The sequence below is a fragment of the Piliocolobus tephrosceles genome, chromosome 9 (genome assembly GCF_002776525.5).
Source record: "Piliocolobus tephrosceles isolate RC106 chromosome 9, ASM277652v3, whole genome shotgun sequence".
Taxonomy (NCBI): Eukaryota; Metazoa; Chordata; class Mammalia; order Primates; family Cercopithecidae; genus Piliocolobus; species Piliocolobus tephrosceles.
The window spans coordinates 70,029,772-70,047,778 of record NC_045442.1 but is presented as its reverse complement, the minus strand read 5'-3'; the positions used below and the strand labels follow the sequence as shown (position 1 = coordinate 70,047,778).

General features: G+C 50.0%; 2 protein-coding genes across 5 annotated transcripts in view; one reads left to right on the top strand and one right to left on the bottom strand.

The window, feature by feature from the left end:
* SEC24C (SEC24 homolog C, COPII coat complex component) overlaps positions 1-1,262 on the bottom strand; it is a 29,685-nt gene extending 28,423 nt beyond the window's left edge. For both annotated transcript variants that reach the window (XM_023204940.2, XM_023204941.2), the window contains exon 1: positions 1,114-1,262. The gene's annotated coding sequence lies outside the window, so the exon portion shown is untranslated. The remainder of the gene's footprint in view (positions 1-1,113) is intronic.
* Positions 1,202-17,803, top strand: SYNPO2L (synaptopodin 2 like). 3 transcript variants are annotated; one of them, XM_023204943.1, is made up of 4 exons: positions 7,765-7,869; positions 9,422-9,573; positions 10,028-10,542; positions 14,773-17,803. In XM_023204943.1, the coding sequence occupies exons 1-4, from the start codon at positions 7,765-7,767 to the stop codon at positions 16,938-16,940; spliced, it is 2,940 nt and encodes a 979-aa protein (XP_023060711.1). In that variant the 3' UTR covers positions 16,941-17,803. The 3 variants fall into 3 exon arrangements, 2 of the variants coding, with proteins under 2 accessions (XP_023060711.1, XP_023060712.1); XR_002730127.2 differs by lacking the exons at positions 7,765-7,869; positions 9,422-9,573; positions 10,028-10,542; positions 14,773-17,803 and adding exons at positions 1,202-1,326; positions 2,350-2,587; XM_023204944.3 differs by lacking the exons at positions 7,765-7,869; positions 9,422-9,573; positions 10,028-10,542 and adding an exon at positions 12,657-12,770.
* Positions 17,804-18,007: the final 204 nt, after the last annotated feature.

Sequence of the window (18,007 nt, the reverse complement as noted above, 5' to 3'; positions counted from 1 at the left end):
ACTGCACTCCAGCCTGGGTGACAGAGCAAGACTCCGTCTCAAAAAAAAAAAAAACCAAGTGCAGAACAGGTACCTTCTTCACATAATCTGAGGAAACAGTTCAAGAATCAGGGGCAAAGTTAGATTTCATGGAAAAAATCATTCATCTCATCCCTCAAGCAGAAGACTATAAATATTCTAAATTTCAATGCACTTCTCCAACTCTCCTGTTTCTGCTCCCATTACAATTGTTACGAATCTCAGCCACCATCAAAATTATTACAATCTTGCTCACCAACACAGGGATGAATTAAGAGGGCCTTTTCTAGATAAGGTCTTTCCAAGAAAACTATCTCATCACATCTACTTTCAACAGCTGTATCATTCCAATTATCCTACAGACAGAAGAGGCCCAGGAAGCAGGAGCATTCAGAGTTGCTGCAGAGGGAACAAGGGGCCTCTCCCCCTTTGCTAGAAGGGCCACCTTGACTATAGAAAATGAGCTGATCCTCGTCTAAAACTCTTTAAACTCAAAGTTATCTCAGTAGCTGTTCTTCCAAATCCTAAACCTTACACAGGTCACTGACACTAAGTTTAAAATATGTCCCCTCCCTTTACCTTTCCAAAGTCGGGGGGAGGGGTAAAGAAAGGAGCTTCTTCTCCAGAAAATAATTCCCTCAAACACATTCAAGAGCTTGGAGTCAGACTGAAATCTCGACTCCATTCTGGGTGGACAGTCGAGGGTGACAACCCAAGGGGGCGGGGCACGCTTCCTAGAACTCTGAGAGTAGTCAAGCCATGGAGCCTCGGAGAGCCGAGGATCAAGACCGAGAGGCCAAGTCGGCTTCTAAAGCCACGATAAGAGAGGCGGCTGCTCTGTTAAGCACAGAGCCCAAGCGTCTTGCACCTTTTAACAGGCTCGGGGCAGGAAGCAGGAGCCGGAATCTGGGCCGGGAGACGAAGGGAGGGTCTAGGACCTGCTCCCGGATAGTGGATGCGCGAGGTGAGGGTCTCTTCCCAGGCCCCGCCCCCAGGCTCCTCCCTTCTTTCTGAAACCGGACCCCAATCTGTCCTATAATACCCTGACCTCTCCTTCGCTTTCCTACCCACCAACCTCCCGATGCCACTCCTCACCCGGCTCCAGATCCAGGTTAGACTTCGTTCCTAACGTCAAGGCTCCCAGGCTCCACTTCCGGTTCCGAGGGGGCCGTCGCGTCACCCCCGGAAGTTCCTCCTCCACGCTTTAGGGCCGGGCCACTCCTTCTGCCACGTCTGCGTTTCGGGAACTGCTCATGGGCCACTTTCATCTTCCCGTCATGGCCGCCGCTTGGGCGCCTCTGCTGAGTCGTATGTATTTCCCTCCTGAGATTTTTTTTCAGATGTTCCGGTCACTTTACGGCCTCACCAACAGAGATGAGATTAAAAACAATTTGTCAAACTATCTTTAATAATGCCCCATCACTCTGCCTGTGACATATTAGTGACCTCTGAGCTAGAGGCTTGTAGTCACTTCCTGCTGACCCCTGACCCCGTCGATTTCCGTCCGCTGGGTTGATCTCACCCATGGCCTTTGCTGGTCATGAGATTTGCGGAACGTGTGGTGGTGGTAAAGGGCTACAACTTGTCAGCGTGCATGTAGGGGTCTGAGGTCTGGCTCTGCAGTTTGTAAAATGGGAATAATAATCCCGTGTAAGAACTTGAGAGGATGAAATTTGGCCACGTAGGCCGCTTGGCATCATAGTAAGCACTCAGTAAAGGTCAATTGTTATTAACCATTTTTATACAGCGCCTTCGTTTAGGTGCAGAGCTTTATCAGAGTCAAAAGATGTCTGCTCTCTGTTGGAAGAGTTACAATTCTTGCAGTAATTATTATTACCCCGTTTAATGGCAAAGTAATTATAGCTAACAATGGTAGGATTTCTTTTTCGTATATATGACCTCATTTGAACTTTTCAGTACTATTTATTGATTTAGTAATTTTTCAAGCACTGCTGTTGAAACTGCCTTTGCAAAATTACAACTGAGGAAATTATGATAGTGGAAGAAATCAGACCTAACCGACTCCATCTTGCTTCTAACCTTTAAGCTGTCCTTATTCATTCCTGGGTGTAGTGGAACTAACTTTGGGGAGGAATTCAGTTTATGGTTTGACTCTGAAACAAATTGATAATAGCCCCTTCCCGAAAAGACCCCCTTCTTGCCTGGGGACCAGTCTGCCTTTACAGGACTAACAAATTAGCTACAAGATTACAAATTACAGTTTAGGGGTCATGCAGCCTCTGGCTCCAAGAGTCTGAACCTCCCCAAATTGCTCTCAGGAATAACATCACTATTGTAAAACCTAAGATTAGTGCCTGAGATATTTTGCAGACCCTGCACTGGTTGGATCAGCTGACACCACCTAGACCGGTAACCTGGCTCAATCAGTTCTGCCATCCCACCCAGGAACAGAAAACAGCAAGAAAACCTCACTTCGACTCCCTATGAGTCCATCTTCAACCTGACCAATCAGCACTCCCCACTTCACAAGCTCCTACTCGCCAAATTATCTGCTCCTCGAATGCTCAGGGAGACTAATTTGGTAATAATAAAACTCTGGTCTCCCACACAGCTGGCTCTGCGTGAATTACTCTTTGTCCATTGAAATTCCGTGGTCTTGATAAATCAGCTCTGTCGAGGCAGCAGGCAGGGTGAACCCCTTGAGCGCTTACATTGTGTGCCAAGCCATGTTCTTGGTTCTGGAAATACAGCAGTGAACAAAAGTGTTTGTTCTCATATTATTGACAGTAAATATCAGTTATTCTGAGGCACAGAGTGGTTTATTCACTGAAAAATTTGCACTTTAGGCTGTGCTAGAAACTATATATTAGGCATTAAGCTACACTAAACAGGTAGATTGTTCCTGTCCTCTGTTGTTTTGTTTTGAGACAGTCTTGCTCTGTCTCCAGGCTGGAGTGAGTGCAGTGGCCCAATCTTGGCTCACTGCAACCTCTGCCTCCTGGGTTCACGTAATTCTCATGCCTCGGCCTCCCGAGTAGCTGGGATTACAGACATGCACCACCACCCCAGCTAATTTTTGTATTTTTAGTATAGACAGGATTTCACCATGTTGGCCAGGATAGTCTTGATCTCCTGACCTCGTGATCCACCCCCCTTGGCCTTCCAAAGTGCTGGGATTACAGGCATGAGTTACCGCGCCCAGCCTGTTGGTTTGTTTTAGAGACGGTTTTGCTCTGTTGCTCAGGCTGGGCTCCAGTGGTCCTCCTACCTCAGCAGGAGTAGCTGGGTAGTTCAGTAGCTGGGGCTACAGGTATGTGCCACCACATCTGGCTAATTTTTTGTAGAGATTAGGTCTCCCTGTGTTGCCCAGGATGGTCTCAAATTCCTCCCATTTTAGCCTTCCAAATTGCTGAGATTACAGGTGTGAAGCCACCACACCTGACCTATCAGTTTTTAGTCAGTGGTTCTCAAAGTGTGATCCTTGAATCAGCAGTATCACCTGGAAACTTGCTTGAAATGCAAATTTCAGACCCACTTTGCGTAGATAAGAGCCAGAAATTCTGGAGGTGGGGCCCAGCAAGCTATGGTTTAAGGCCCTCCAGGTGATTCCATTGCTGATTGAGAACCACTAGTCTAGATGAAAAATTTGCCAAATTCCACTAACATATGTTGAGCACCTGACCTAAACTGGGTCCTCTGCTAAGCATTTTCACATGATTCATCCCACTTGACTCATCAATATAGGAAAGTATCCTCTGTCTTGCTTAAGGTTACACCCCTAGGACCGGGCGTGGTGGCTCATGCCTGTAATCCCAGCAGTATGGGAGTCCGAGACAGATGGATCACCTGAAGTCAGGAGTTTGAGACCAGCCTGGCCAACCCTGTCTCTTCCAAAAATACAAAATAGCTGGATGTGGTGGTGCATGCCTATAATCCCGACTACTCAGGAGGCTGAGGCAGGAGAATCACTTGAACCCAGGAGACGGAGGTTGCAGTGAACCAAGATTGCACCACTGCACTCCAGCCTGGGACACAGAGCAAGACTCCGTCTTAAAAAAAGGTTGCACCCCTGGTAAGTGGTAGATCCTAGCTTCAGTTTCTTTCTTCCCCCCCACCCCACCTGTTTTTTTTCCTATTTGAGACAGGGTCTCTGTCACCCAGGCTGGAGTGCAGTGGCACGATCTTCAACCTCTGCCTCCCAGGCTCAAGTGATCCTCCCTGCTCAGCCTCCCTAGTAGCTAGGACTACAGGCATGTGCCACCACGCTTAGCTAGCTAAGTTTTGTATTTTTTGTAGAAACGGTTTCACCATGTTACCCAGGCTGGTCTCAAACTCCTGGGCTCAAGCGATCTGCCCGCCTCGGCCTTCCGAAGTGCTGGGATTACAGGCATAAACCACCATGCCCAGCTCGGTACCATAGTTTCCTGAGGATAGAGACTAATGTGTTGCAATTTATTGGTTTCTATATCTGCACTCAGTGGTTCTCAACCTTGGTTGCATATTAGAATCATCTGTGGTGCTTTTTATTTTTATTTTCATTTTTGAGACAGAGTTTCGCTCTTGTTGCCCAGGCTGGAGTGCAGTGGTGTGATCTCGGCTCACTGCAACCTCTCCCTCACGCGTTCAAGCGATTCTCCAGCCTCCCAAGTAGCTGGGATTACAGGCATGTGCGACCATGCCTGGCTAATTTTTGTATTATGAGTAGAGATGGAGTTTCACCATGTTGGCCAGGTTGGTCTCAAACTTCTGACCTGAGGTGATCCACCTGCCTCAGCCTCCCAAAGTGCTAGGATTACAGGCGTGAGCCACTGCACTCGGCCTTGTGGTGCTTTTTAAAATGCCACTACCAGGTACCAGACCAATAAAATCTGTCCCTAAGGATGTGTGTGTGTGTGTAAAACTTCATTGCATCATCATTTAATCCTATATGCTGATATGCTGTCTTTTCTTAGGGACTCAGTAGCTGTAAAAGTTTTCTAGGTGATTTTAATATGCACTGAAGGTTAATTGAAATCCATTGGTATAGCACAATGGCTGACATGTAGCTAACACTCAGTAAATGTGTGAATAGTGAATGAATAGAGAATGAATAGATACTTAAATCCTCCCTTTTTTTTTTTGAGATGGGAGTTTCGCTCTTGTTGCTCAGGCTGGAGTGCAATGGCCCAATCTTGGCTCATCACAACCTCCGCCTCCTGGGTTCAAGCGATTTTCCTGCCTCAGCTTCTCAAGTAGCTGGGACAACAGGCATGTGCCACCATGCCTGGCTAATTTTTGTATTTTTAGTAGAGACAGGGTTTCTCCATGGTCATCAGGCTGGTCTCAAACTCCCGACCTCAGGTGATCTGTCCACCTTGGCCTCCCAACGTGCTGGGATTACAGGCGTAAGCCACCGAGTCTGGCCTAGATCCTCTTTTTACTGATGAGGCCAAGTGACTGCCCTGTCTGAGATCACACAGCTACTAAGTGATGGGAGAAGAACCCAACTTCAACCTGGGCGTGGTGGCTCATGCCTGTAATCCCAGCACTTTGGGATACCAAGGCAGGCAGATCACCTGAGGTCGGGAGTTTAAGACCAGCCTGATCAACATGGAGAAACCCCGTCTCTACTAAAAGTACAAAAATTAGCCAGGCGTAGTGGCGGGCGCCTGTAGTGTCAGCTACTTGGGAGGCTGAGAGAGGAGAATCGCTTGAACCTGGGAGGTGGACATAGCAGTGAGCTGAGACCTCACCATTGCACTCCAGTGTGGGCAACAAGAGCGAAACTCTGTCTTAAAAAAAAAAAGAAAAAAAAAAGGCCAGGCACAGTGTAATCCCAGCACTTTGGGAAGCCGAAGTGGGTGGATCACGAGATCAGGGGTTCGAGACCAGCCTGGCTAACATGGTGAAACCCCGTCTCTACTAAAAATACAAAAATTAGCTAGCTAAGTGTGGTGGCACATGCCTGTAGTCCCAGCTACTCAGGAGGCTGAGGCAGGAGAATCGTTTGAACCTGGGAAGCAGAGGTTGCAGTGAGCCAAGATCTCCATTGCACTCCAGCCTGGGCATCAGGGTAAGACTCCATCTCAAAAAAAAACAAAACAAAAAACCCAAGTTCATTTCTTCTGACCCCAAAATCCCAAGTATTTTCTTCTTGGAGATCTCTTTTTTCTTTCTTCCTTTTTCTTTTTCTTTTCTTTTCTTTTTTTTTTTTTGGAGACAGGGTCTCACTCTGTCACCCAGGCTAGAGTGCTAGAGTGCAGTGGCAGGATCATGACTCACTGCAGCTTCAACCTCCAGGGCTCAAGCAACCCTCCCATGTCAATCTCCCAAGTAGCTGGGACTACAGGAGCATATGACCAGGCAGGCCTGGCTAAATTTTTTTGTCGAAACAGGGTCTCACCATGTTACCCAGGTTGGTCTTGAACTCCTGGGCTCAAGCGATCCACCTGCCTCAGCCTCTCAAAGTGCTGGGATTAGAGGCATGAGCTACTGCACCCAGCCCAAGTGTTTCTAGGACACAGAGGCATATACCAAGGCAAACAGTATTTAGCATACACTAGGTGGGCAGCTATTTTATGAAACTCTGTAGCCTTTGATAATCACAGTTATAGCACCATAATGTTGTGCCTTGTAACAGAGACATTCTTGTAATGGAAACCTAGAGACAAGTAGAGATTCTATTAATATGGTTTGGTATGTTTACACACACCTACATACCTTTCCATGACCACGTATGTATTGCAATAGGTAATTTTTTTTTATAGTTTTTTAATTAATTATTTTTTTTTTTTGAGACGGAGTCTCGCTCTGTCACCCAGGCTGGAGTGCAGTGGCACGACATTGGCTCACCGCAAGCTCCGCCTCCCGGGTTCACGCCATTCTCCTGCCTCTGCCTCCTGAGTAGCCGGGACTACAGGCACCTGCCACCACGCCCGGCTAATTTTTTGTATTTTTAGTAGAGACGGGGTTTCACCGTGTTAGCCAGGGTGGTCTTCATCTCCTGACCTCGTGATCCGTCCGCCTTGGCCTCCCAAAGTGCTTGGATTACAGGCGTGAGCCACCGCGCCTGGCCTATAGTTTTGTTTTGTTTTGTTTTTAACATTTTTTAATAATAAAAAAATAGAGATGGGGGCATGTCTCACCATGTTACCCAGGCTGATCTCAAATTCCTGAACTCAAGAAATCCACCCACCTTGGCCTCCCAAAGTGCTAGGATTATAGATGTGAGCCACCATGCCTAGCCCACCATTTTAATTAACAAATAAATTTATATAGCGAGGGTGCATTCTTTCCTGGGATCTTGGAGCAAGCCCAGCCATTCTTTGCCGGCTATGGTATTGAAGCCCCTGCTGCTGCTACTTTGAAATGAATGGTCTTTGGAGGAAAGCAGTCGAGATTAGCCCCTGGTCCTATTAGAGAAGGCACAGTTCCTGAAAGGGTGTCCATTGGTTATAGAGCCTAGAGAGTTTGTATTAGTCCTGAATAAAAGGCCCATGCAGGAGAATGGGGAACATGGAGGGCAGAAGTTTGTACTATAATTAGCTCTAGGACTAACACAGATGGGGGAGGGAGGGGAGTACAAGCAGCATCTATTTTGAGCACATCTGCGATTGATGGGACACGTGTGCTGGACTGTAATGATCCCAGGGCCAAGTTGCCTGCCTGTGGTGTGTGGTGTGGGGGGGAGGCCTGGGGCAGCAGGAGCAGGACAGCCGGACAGGAAGGCCGGACGAGGTTCGAGCACTTCAACTTCTCTCCCTGAGACACTGTTCCAACTCCGGGGGCCATAGGCCAAGCTGAGTGATGGGTGCTGAGGAGGAGGTGCTGGTCACACTATCAGGGGGAGCCCCCTGGGGCTTCCGACTTCAGGGGGGTGCCGAGCAGAGGAAACCCTTACAGGTGTCTAAGGTAAGGGAGAGCCCCTGAAATGAGGCTTCAGGGAAAGGGAACCCAAGGGCTTCTGGGAAGAGATGTGTGGTGGCATATGGTGGGGTTTGGGGGGGGGTGGGAGGCTGTGAAGATGGGGTGGGTAGTGGGCAGGGAAGCATGCTCAAGTCTCATAGTGGGAGTAGCATCTGACCACAGGCTTCTTGTGGGGGGTCTATTAGAAAACAGAATTCTTGGTTTTCAGGGAGCAGAGGAAAAAGAAAAACTCTGTTTCAGTTCCCTGCAGCACTGTGGTATCAGAGGCCCAGCTCTGGTCATCCAGTGTTTGTTCTCTTGGGTATGTGCCTCTACTTCAAACTCCAGAAATACAGGGAAGGTTCTAATTTCTCTCTGACTAAACTGATATGTGATGAACTGAAACTGCCTCGCACAGCCTAGGCCAGCCCAGTCCTACCCTGGCTCACCCTGCTCTGCCCATGCCTTCAGTGCTCTTTCCCTAGGTCAGATCCTTTCTCTCACTAGGCAAGACTTTTTTAGGTGCTAGGAGGGTTATGGCAAGATCTGGCTTCACAGACAAAGTCATTACCCTTTTGGTTTCACCCTACAGGCTTAGTTTTCCGAACTGTAAAATGTGGGTAATAATAGTACTTGTACCTACTTCATGGAACCATTCTAAGGATTAAATGCAATAATACATGTAGCACAGTGCCCAACACTTAGTAAAAACTCAGTAAATGGTAGCCACTACTACTATTATTACTTTGGCATACATACATTTGTGTGTACACGTGGCACACATATACCCAAATAATCACAATCTCCCAGAATCCCACTGGACTCCCTCCAACCTGGAGTACTGTTCTAAAATCTTGACTGTGTAATGGCACCTGGGGTTCCAAGGCCTAGTAGAGAATTACCGGCCAATATAGATACTGCCTTTGAAGAAAAAGCTTATAGAGATATAGAGATAACCAACATTCCTTTTCGTTTTTCTTTTTTTCTTTTTTTTTTTCTTTTTGCCACAGTCTTACTCTATTGCCCAGGCTGGAGTACAGTGATGTAATCTTGGCTCACTGCAACTTCTGCTTCCTGGGTTCAAGTGATTCTTCTGCCTCAGCCTCCCAAGTATCTGGGACTACATATGCCCGCCACCACGGCCGGCTGATTTTTGTATTTTTAGTAGAGACAGGGTTTCACCCGTTGGCCAGGCTGGTCTTGAACTCCTGACCTCAAGTGATCCACCCGCCTAGGCCTCCCAAAGTGGCTTACAGGTGTGAGCCACTGCACCCAGCCAATAACCACCATTTCTAGTACCTACCCCATGTGGTTCTTCCCAAGCCTCTTTAATTCAGTGGTTACCCTATTTCCCACTATATAGTGTATTTCTTTCTCCAATCTGTATACTTTCTTCCCTCTAGACAGACCACTTCAACTTCAGCCACTTCCATGCATCTCCCCACCTTTCTTACCCTACAAAGTAAAATCCCCTCCTATGGGTCCTTCCTGTCTTTTCCTTTCATTCTATTCCCTTTGGAGCCCTCTCTTACCTACAATGTCTCCTTCAACATCTCAGATTCGAAGACGGAGCCAGGCTGGCAGAGCAGGACTCCGAGAGAAGGACCAGCTCTTGGCAATCAATGGGGTCTCTTGCACCAACCTCTCCCATGCTAGTGCCATGAGCCTCATCGATGCCTCAGGAAATCAGCTTGTCCTCACTGTGCAGCGGTATGGACCTCCCTCCTCTTCTCTTCCCCTAATCCAGGACTCCCATTGCCTGTCTCAGCTCTGTGTCTCACTGGCCTGGCTTTAGCAACTAACAGGTACCTATTTCTGCTCGTGCATTTCTGCTGGAGTGTAGATGGTTTGTGTCTGCCTCCCAGAGGGCTTGAATGTATCTGCAATTAAGGGATGGGGATGTCGGTGGGTATTTGACTGATGGGCCTACTTCAACCCCTGGTCTGTCTCCTCATGACATCTTCCTCTAAGCCTATTTCCACTCACAGCCCTTTAAGCACATTTACCTCCCAGTTTGTCTTCATATCTTCACTCTTCCCAGCTCACCCATTCCAACTGTATGACAGCCTTCTCTCTCCCTTACCTCTTCCCTCTATCCCTTCCAGACCTCTTAAGCTGTCAGTACCTAACCCATCTCTCAAGCTCTGTCATCTTTCCTATCCAGGGTAGCAGACGAGGGTCCTGTGCAATCTCCATCTCCCCATGAGCTTCAGGTGCTGTCACCCTTATCTCCACTGAGTCCTGAGCCCCCTGGTGCTCCAGTTCCTCAGCCTCTTCAGCCTGGGAGTCTTCGTTCACCTCCTGATAGTGAGGCTTACTATGGAGAGACTGACAGTGATGCTGATGGTTCTGCCACGCAGGAGAAGCCTCGCCGACCTCGCCGCCGAGGCCCCACAAGGCCCACCCCTCCGGGTGCCCCACCTGATGAGGTCTACCTGTCTGACAGCCCTGCAGAGCCAGTACCTACTATCCCTGGCCCTTCCAGCCAGGGTGACAGCCGTGTGAGCTCCCCGTCTTGGGAGGATGGGGCAGCCCTTCAGCCACCCCCAGCTGAGGCTCTGCTGTTACCCCATGGCCCTCTCCGGCCTGGTCCTCATCTCATCCCTATGGTGGGGCCTGTTCCCCACCCGGTGGCAGAAGATCTTACTACCACCTACACCCAGAAGGCCAAGCAAGCCAGTGAGTGCCTGAATCCCTTTTCCCCAGCCAGGATCCTTCAATCTGAGTCTTAAATCTACCCTTCTATAGCCATACATTCTCCCTACCTTGGGCCCCTTGGATACAGTCTTGGGGACAGGAGAAGAAGAGTAGAAGGGGAGCATAATTACTCTCATGGCCCCCATTATTTTTGCTGTTTGAACCAATGTGGCAAAAGGGTAAGGTGATTCAGTTCAACCAAGGAACAGGGTAAGTAGGGAAATTGGAAAGGGACACAAATAGATGAAGGGTTTGGTGGTGGTGATAACTGTTATTGTGTGTCATGATGGGGTGAAAGCAGAGTACAGACACAAGACTGAAGTATTTAAAAGAAGGTTGAAGGCTGGGCAAGGTGGCTCATACCTGTAATCCCAGCACTCTGGGAGGCTGAGGTGGGAGGATAGTATGAACCCAGGAGTTTTTTTGTTTTTTTTTTTTTTAGATGGGAGTTTGGCTCTTGTGCCTAGGCTGGAATGCAATGGCGTGATCTCGGCTCACTGCACCCTCCGTCTCCCAGGTTCAAGCGATTCTCCTGCCTCAGCCTCCCGAATAGCTGGGGTTACAGGCACCTGCTACCACACCTGGCTAATTTTTTGTATTTTTAGTAGAGATGGGGTTTTACCATATTGGTCAGGCTGGTCTCGAACTCCTGACCTCGGGTGATCTGCCTGCCTCGGCCTCCCAAAGTGCTGGGATTACAGGCATGAGCCACCGCTCCTGGCAGAAGCCAGAAGTTTGAGACCAGTCTGGACAACATCGTGAGTCTTTGTCTCCACTAAAAATTTAAAAATTAGCCAAGCATGGTGGCACATGTCTATGGTCCCAGGTACTTGGGAGGCTGAGGCTGGAGGATTGCTTGAGCCTGGGAGGTTTAGGCTGCAGTGAGCCATGTTTGCACCACTGCACTCCAGCATGAGCAACAGACCAAGACCCTGTCTTAAAAATAAATAAATAAATAAATAATAAAAATTAATAAATAAAAGTAGGTCAAAGCTACAGGGGTTCTTTTTTTTTTTTTTTCTTTCTTTTTTTTCTTTTTGAGGCAGAGTCTTGCACTGTCACCCGGACTGGAGTGCAATCTTGGCTCACTGCAACCTCTGCCTCCTGGGTTCAAGCGATTCTCCTGCTTCAGCCTCCCGAGTAGCTGGGATTATAGGTGCCCGCCACCATGCCTGGCTAATTTTTTGTATTTTTAGTAGAGACGGGGTTTCACTATGTTGGCCAGGCTGGTCTCGAACTCCTGACCTCGTGATCCACCCGCCTCAGCCTCCCAAAGTGCTGGGATTACAGGCATGAGCCACCGCCCCGCCAAGGGGTTCTTTTTAGTGTTAATTGCAGGTACCTTTGACATTTGCAAGTTCCGTTAGGATTCCTGGGGACTGAGAGGCTATGGGATGATCATGAGATCCCGGGGAAGTGGCAGAGGGAGGGAGCTTTGGCTTTGGCCCTTATCTCAGGCAAGAATGTTGGCCTGGGCAGAAAAAGCCCATTCCACTTATCTCAGGCTCTTTGCTATTTTTGATGTGAGCGACAGAACAAGGTCTAAGGGTAAACTTTCTCCCTACTCTATGCCTCCTGTGCCTTTCCCACAGAGACCGTTCTTGTTACCTCCGAAATCTCAGGATTCCCCCTCTAATTATATTTCTTTCCTCTCCTCCACCATTTTGATTCCTGATCCTTAAAACTTTGTATCTCTGAGTTTGGAATGGAGGCTAAGGACATGAGAGTTGAGAGTCTGACATCCCTGAGTGTCCAATATCCTAGGAATTCCAGATGTGTGCCTAGGATCCCATGCTTTCCTCAATTCTCCACTTATCTCCCCCTCCCTTCCCATAATGCTGGATGAGACTGTAGCTACTGGCTCAGAGGTATTTTTAGTCAAGCAGACCTCATTGTCTGCTGGGGTGGGGTTGGGGGAAGGGAAAGCAGGTGCCCACGTCCATCACACCGGCACTTGTGGGGCAGCCCAGAGAAGGGAGAGGGCCAGGTTCCAAAAATAGCACAGTGAGCTCATTCAGCTGCCAGCTCTGGGGACAAGACAAAGGGGCTTTAAAAGGCGTGGGGGGTGGCTCAAGCTGGTCCTGCTCCAGCCAACACCGCCTTTCTCAGCATGGAGACCTTTGAGCCCATCAGCCAAGAGCCCCTCAGCCACGTCAGCTACGACAAAGCCCCAGACCCAGTTCCTGAGCTCCAAGACTCATTCTATGCAGGTACTACCCTCCCATATCTATGAGAGTCTGGGGTCTAGAATGGAGGGGAAGATGTCAACAGTTTAGGAAGGGCAGTCTTTGGGAAAGGTCTTACTCTCTTTTTCCTTCTTTTTGCTGTCCTCTTCCTCCTTTTCTCGGGAGAGTTTCACTGACCCTTTCTCAGTGATGCTATGGTCACATGTCAAAGGGGTTTGTGACCACAAGAGCTGTAGAAAACTCATGGGAACAGAGCGTGTGTGAGTACATTATGAATACATGAAGGCATATATGTGTGAGTCGTGGGACAAGATATGTGTGAACAAGAAAGTGTCCATATATATCAAGAAAGTATAGTGTCAAGAAGGCTTTAATAGTAATGGTTATAGTGGGCCTTCACACTGTGTTGAGTGCTAAATTTACTATATTATCTCAGTTAATCCTTATAGCAATCCTATGAGGTAGCCATTGTCTACCCTCATTTACAGATGAGGAAACCGAACTTTAATGAGGTGAGGTAACTCTCCCAAGAACCAAAAACCTGAACTGAACTCCGACTCCAGGGCCTGTTGTCTCATCCACAGCACTATTCTGAGGTATAAACTCTGGGATGAGAGGAATGACAAAAATGAAAAAAATTCCATCTACTTTCCACTCGAGGTACCACGCTCATTACAAAGGAGCTCATTACAAAGGAGAGTGGTACCTTGAGTGGAAAGTAGATGGAATTTCAATAATTTTTCAGGAGGAACTGAGGACCATGGACCAGAGAGTATCCATGTGCAAGGCGGGGTCCTCGCAGCAGGGCAGCCTCTCCCATTTCCTGGCCCCACCTACCCAGGCCCCACATGGCATGGAAAGCCCTGCCCTGGTTCCCTTTAGCACATAGTCCTTGTGTGCCTGGATGGCAGTGGCTGCCTGAGCTCTCTACGTAGAGACAGTTCTGACCCCCAAAGAAGCCCACCCCACTACCATCCCCAGCTTGGGGGAAATAATATATTTAGCTGGTGACCTTGAGGTATCCTAAAGATTTGGAGTGTTGCCTTGGAGAACATCACCCTGACTTTTCCTGCATCTTGGATGGAGACTACCCCTGACTGTGAGTAGCAGGGGTGTGAAGCCCAGACGACTGCCCTGGCAGTTAGAAGGCCGAGATAAACTTTAGAATTCTGTCTATACTGTTAGTAACAGGGTTTCTGCAGGGAGGTCTCTGGAAGAAGGGCCACCTAGAGCATGTAGGTGTGTGAATGTATTTGAGTGATGGTGTTTTTACGTGGGCACATGTATTTACATATATGTATGTGAATGGAGCTGTATGTAAGCTGGGGTATATGTGAATGAGAGAAAAGTAAATAGAACAAAGTACGCCTACAGTGGACTTTCACTAGACGGATATTCTTGTTGAAGTGTTGTGCGGTGGGAGTTATTTCTGTGAATGTGTATGATGTGGATTGCATGAGGGGGGTGGAATTGTGAATGAAGATCCTCATTGCTAAGGGTTCTTTGTGTCCATATCATAGGGGTAAGGGGTAGCGGAGAGGATGAGTCGTAAGCTTCATGAGAAGTCTCCTAACATGGTCCCTATGGTGGGTGGAAAGTGTTCCTTCTCATCTTTCCTCTCCCTGGGACCTGCTTCTCTCCCTGTCTGCCATGGAGAATGACACATCTTTCTCCTCCCCCTCCCATTGCCAGTCAGGAATGGGAGGTAGGTGAGGAATGTGTGTGGGGTGGATAAGAGCACATCTCTTAGAAGATAGGAGCAGAATAGCAGTAAGATGGGATGGAAGGGCTGTGGTCAGAGCAGTGTCAGGGCAGTCAACTGGACTTTGTCTTATCTTTAACTGTCCCTGGTTTCATCTTTCACCCTCCGCTCTGCCCCTAAGTCAGAGGACTTTGTCACAGGGGACATTGTGGGTCGGGCCAGTGCAAGAGGGAGCTTGCTGGGATGGGAGGTGAAAGCCTTGGGGAACAGGACTAGAAGAGGCTGGGAAGACCCACTGACCATTTTACTTCTTGGCCTCCCCAGAACTGCAACGTGCAGAGAGCCTCCAAGAGAAAAGCATAAAAGAGGCCAAGACCAAATGCAGGACAATTGCATCCTTGCTCACTGCAGCCCCCAACCCCCACTCCAAAGGGGTGCTTATGTTTAAGAAACGGCGGCAGAGAGCCAAGAAGTACACTCTGGTGAGCTTCGGGGCTGCTGCTGGGACGGGCGCTGAGGAGGAGGAGGACGGCATTCCCCCCACGAGTGAGTCGGAGCTGGACGAAGAAGCCTTTTCCGACGCCCGTAGCCTCACCAATCAATCTGACTGGGACAGTCCCTATCTGGACATGGAGCTTGCCAGGGCGGGCTCAAGAGCATCAGAGGGCCAGGGCTCTGGGCTGGGAGGGCAGCTGAGTGAGGTCTCTGGGCGAGGGGTGCAGCTCTTTGAACAGCAGCGCCAGCGCGCAGACTCCAGCACCCAGGAACTGACGCGGGCCGAACCAGCAGCCATGCTCAACGGGGAGGGCCTGCAGTCACCACCTCGGGCCCAGAGTGCTCCCCCAGAGGCGGCTGTGCTCCCACCCAGCCCATTGCCGGTCCCTGTAGCCAGCCCCAGACCCTTCCAACCAGGTGGTGGAGCCCCGACCCCAGCTCCAAACATCTTTAACCGGTCAGCCAGGCCCTTTACCCCGGGCCTAAAAGGGCAGCGGCCAACTACCACCTCGGTTATTTTCCGGCCTCTAGCCCCCAGGAGGGGCAACGACAGCCTGGGGGGCCTTAGCCCCGCCCCACCCCCCTTCTTGTCTTCTCCGCAGGGGCCCACCCCTCTGCCCAGCTTCTCGTCAGGGGTTCCCAGTCACGCGCCAGTCTCTGGTTCCCCCAGCACCTCACGCTCCTCGGGCCCTGTGACAGCCACCAGCTCCCTGTACATCCCAGCCCCCAGTCGGCCTGTCACTCCAGGCGGAACCCCAGAGCCCCCCGCTCCTCCTAGCGCAGCTGCCATGACCTCCACAGCTTCTATCTTCCTATCTGCGCCTTTGCGACCCTCTGCGCGCCCAGAGATGCCTGCCCCAGGCCCAGGGGCTCCTGAGCCCCCCAGCGCTCGGGAGCAGCGCATCTCTGTGCCAGCTGCCCGCACGGGTATCCTGCAGGAGGCCCGGCGCCGGGGGACCCGGAAGCAGATGTTCCGGCCGGGAAAGGAGGAGACGAAGAACTCGCCCAACCCCGAGCTGCTATCGCTGGTACAGAACCTGGATGAAAAGCCCCGGGCCGCGGGTGCAGAATCTGGTCCTGAGGAGGATGCTCTGAGCCTCGGGGCTGAAGCCTGCAACTTCATGCAGCCAGTAGGGGCCAGGAGTTACAAGACCCTGCCTCCCGTGACACCTAAGACCCCCCCTCCAGTGGCTCCCAAGACCCCGCCCCCTATGACTCCTAAGACTCCACCCCCAGTGGCTCCTAAGCCACCATCTCGAGGTCTCCCTGATGGGCTCGTGAATGGGGCAGTCTCCTCAGCTGTAATCCCTGAGCCACCAAGGCTGCAGGGCAGGGGTGGGGAACTGTTTGCTAAGCGGCAGAGCCGTGCGGACAGGTATGTGGTGGAAGGTACACCTGGTCCTGGTCTTGGCCCTCGGCCTAGAAGTCCTTCTCCTACCCCGTCTCTGCCCTCTTCCTGGAAATATTCACCCAACATCCGTGCCCCACCTCCTATTGCTTACAACCCACTGCTCTCTCCCTTTTTCCCCCAGGCGGCCCGAACTCTCCCTAAGGCCCAATCCCAGGGGCCTCGGGCAACACCCAAGCAGGGCATCAAGGCTCTAGATTTTATGCGGCATCAGCCCTATCAACTTAAAACTGCCATGTTCTGTTTTGATGAGGTTCCCCCGACTCCTGGCCCTACCGCCTCAGGGCCCCCCAAAACTGCCAGAGTCCAGGAGATTCGCCGGTTTTCCACTCCGGCGCCCCAACCCACTGCAGAACCCCTGGTTCCCACTGTGCTTGCCCCGCGAGCAGCCACTACACTGGATGAGCCCATCTGGAGAACAGAGCTGGCCTCAGCCCCTGTTCCTAGCCCAGCCCCTCCTCCAGAGTCTCCCAGGGGCCTTGGGGCTTCTCCCAGCTCCTGTGGTTTCCAGGTAGCCAGGCCCCGATTCTCAGCCACCAGAACAGGATTGCAGGCTCATGTGTGGAGGCCTGGGGCAGGGCACCAGTGAGCAGGCACAGGTCCCAGGACCAAGGAGAGGTGGAACATCCAGTTCCTAAAGTTGCTTCTCCTACCCTATGCCACCCCCTGTCACTGGCATCTGGAGGCTAAATTGCCTCCTGCCAGAGATAGTTTCCAAGTTGATGTCCCCGTCCCCCACCTTCCTCCTCACTCTCTACCTCCCTGCTGCTTTCCAACCAACTATGTCTGTTTTGGTATCTTTGCCTCTCTTTGTCTCTGCATTTCCTTGCCTGGATCTCTGTCTTTATTTCCAGGCTTCTCCACCCATATTCCTCCACAGATCTCTCTTCCTTGACATTTGTGCTTTTCTCCGTGGGCCTCATTTTAATGTTCAGTGAGAAGTAAACAGAGCAGAAGTGACCACTGGGACCTTAAGCACGAAGCTCACCACCAGGCACACAGCAAAGAGACTGAACTGACCGTTGTTTGCCCTAAGCCACCCTCACCCTCCACTCTGCTTTCCCAAGCTTGGCTGGCATATACCTAGGCCTGTGTGTGTGTGCGCGCACAGATATGCTCTTCCGTCTGAGGCATGAGTAAGAGAGGAGATCAAAATAAAGACCCAATCTGAGTCTTATTGTTGTACTGATAGAAGGGTCAGATATCCCCAAATGGAGTTGAGTGGGAGAAAGAGATTCACTAGAGAATAACTCCTTAGAGACCAATGTCTGTAGCAGGTGTACAGCATCTTGTGAAAGTTATGGAGCATGAAAAGACTGAAGGGCCAGGAAAGTTTGCATGGGCTGAGTTATATCAGCTAGACCAGGAATAGAACAAATAATTTATTCCTCAGGATTTCAGAAAGTTAGCAACTTGAGAGGCCAGTGCTGAGCAACCCAGTACCCAGGAAATGAAAAAAAAGAAAATTCCCTCTGAGAATGAACAGATCATTGGCTTCATTGCCTCATGAGCTCGAGAGAAAGGAGAAGAGAGTCAGAGTGTGGAGAGTGAGGCTGAAACCAGAAGCATGGCAGAAATGAGTTTAAGTGATTGAGCCACAGACAGAAGTATGGTGAGGGACAATGCCATATTGGGAAAAAGTAAAGTTGAGTAACA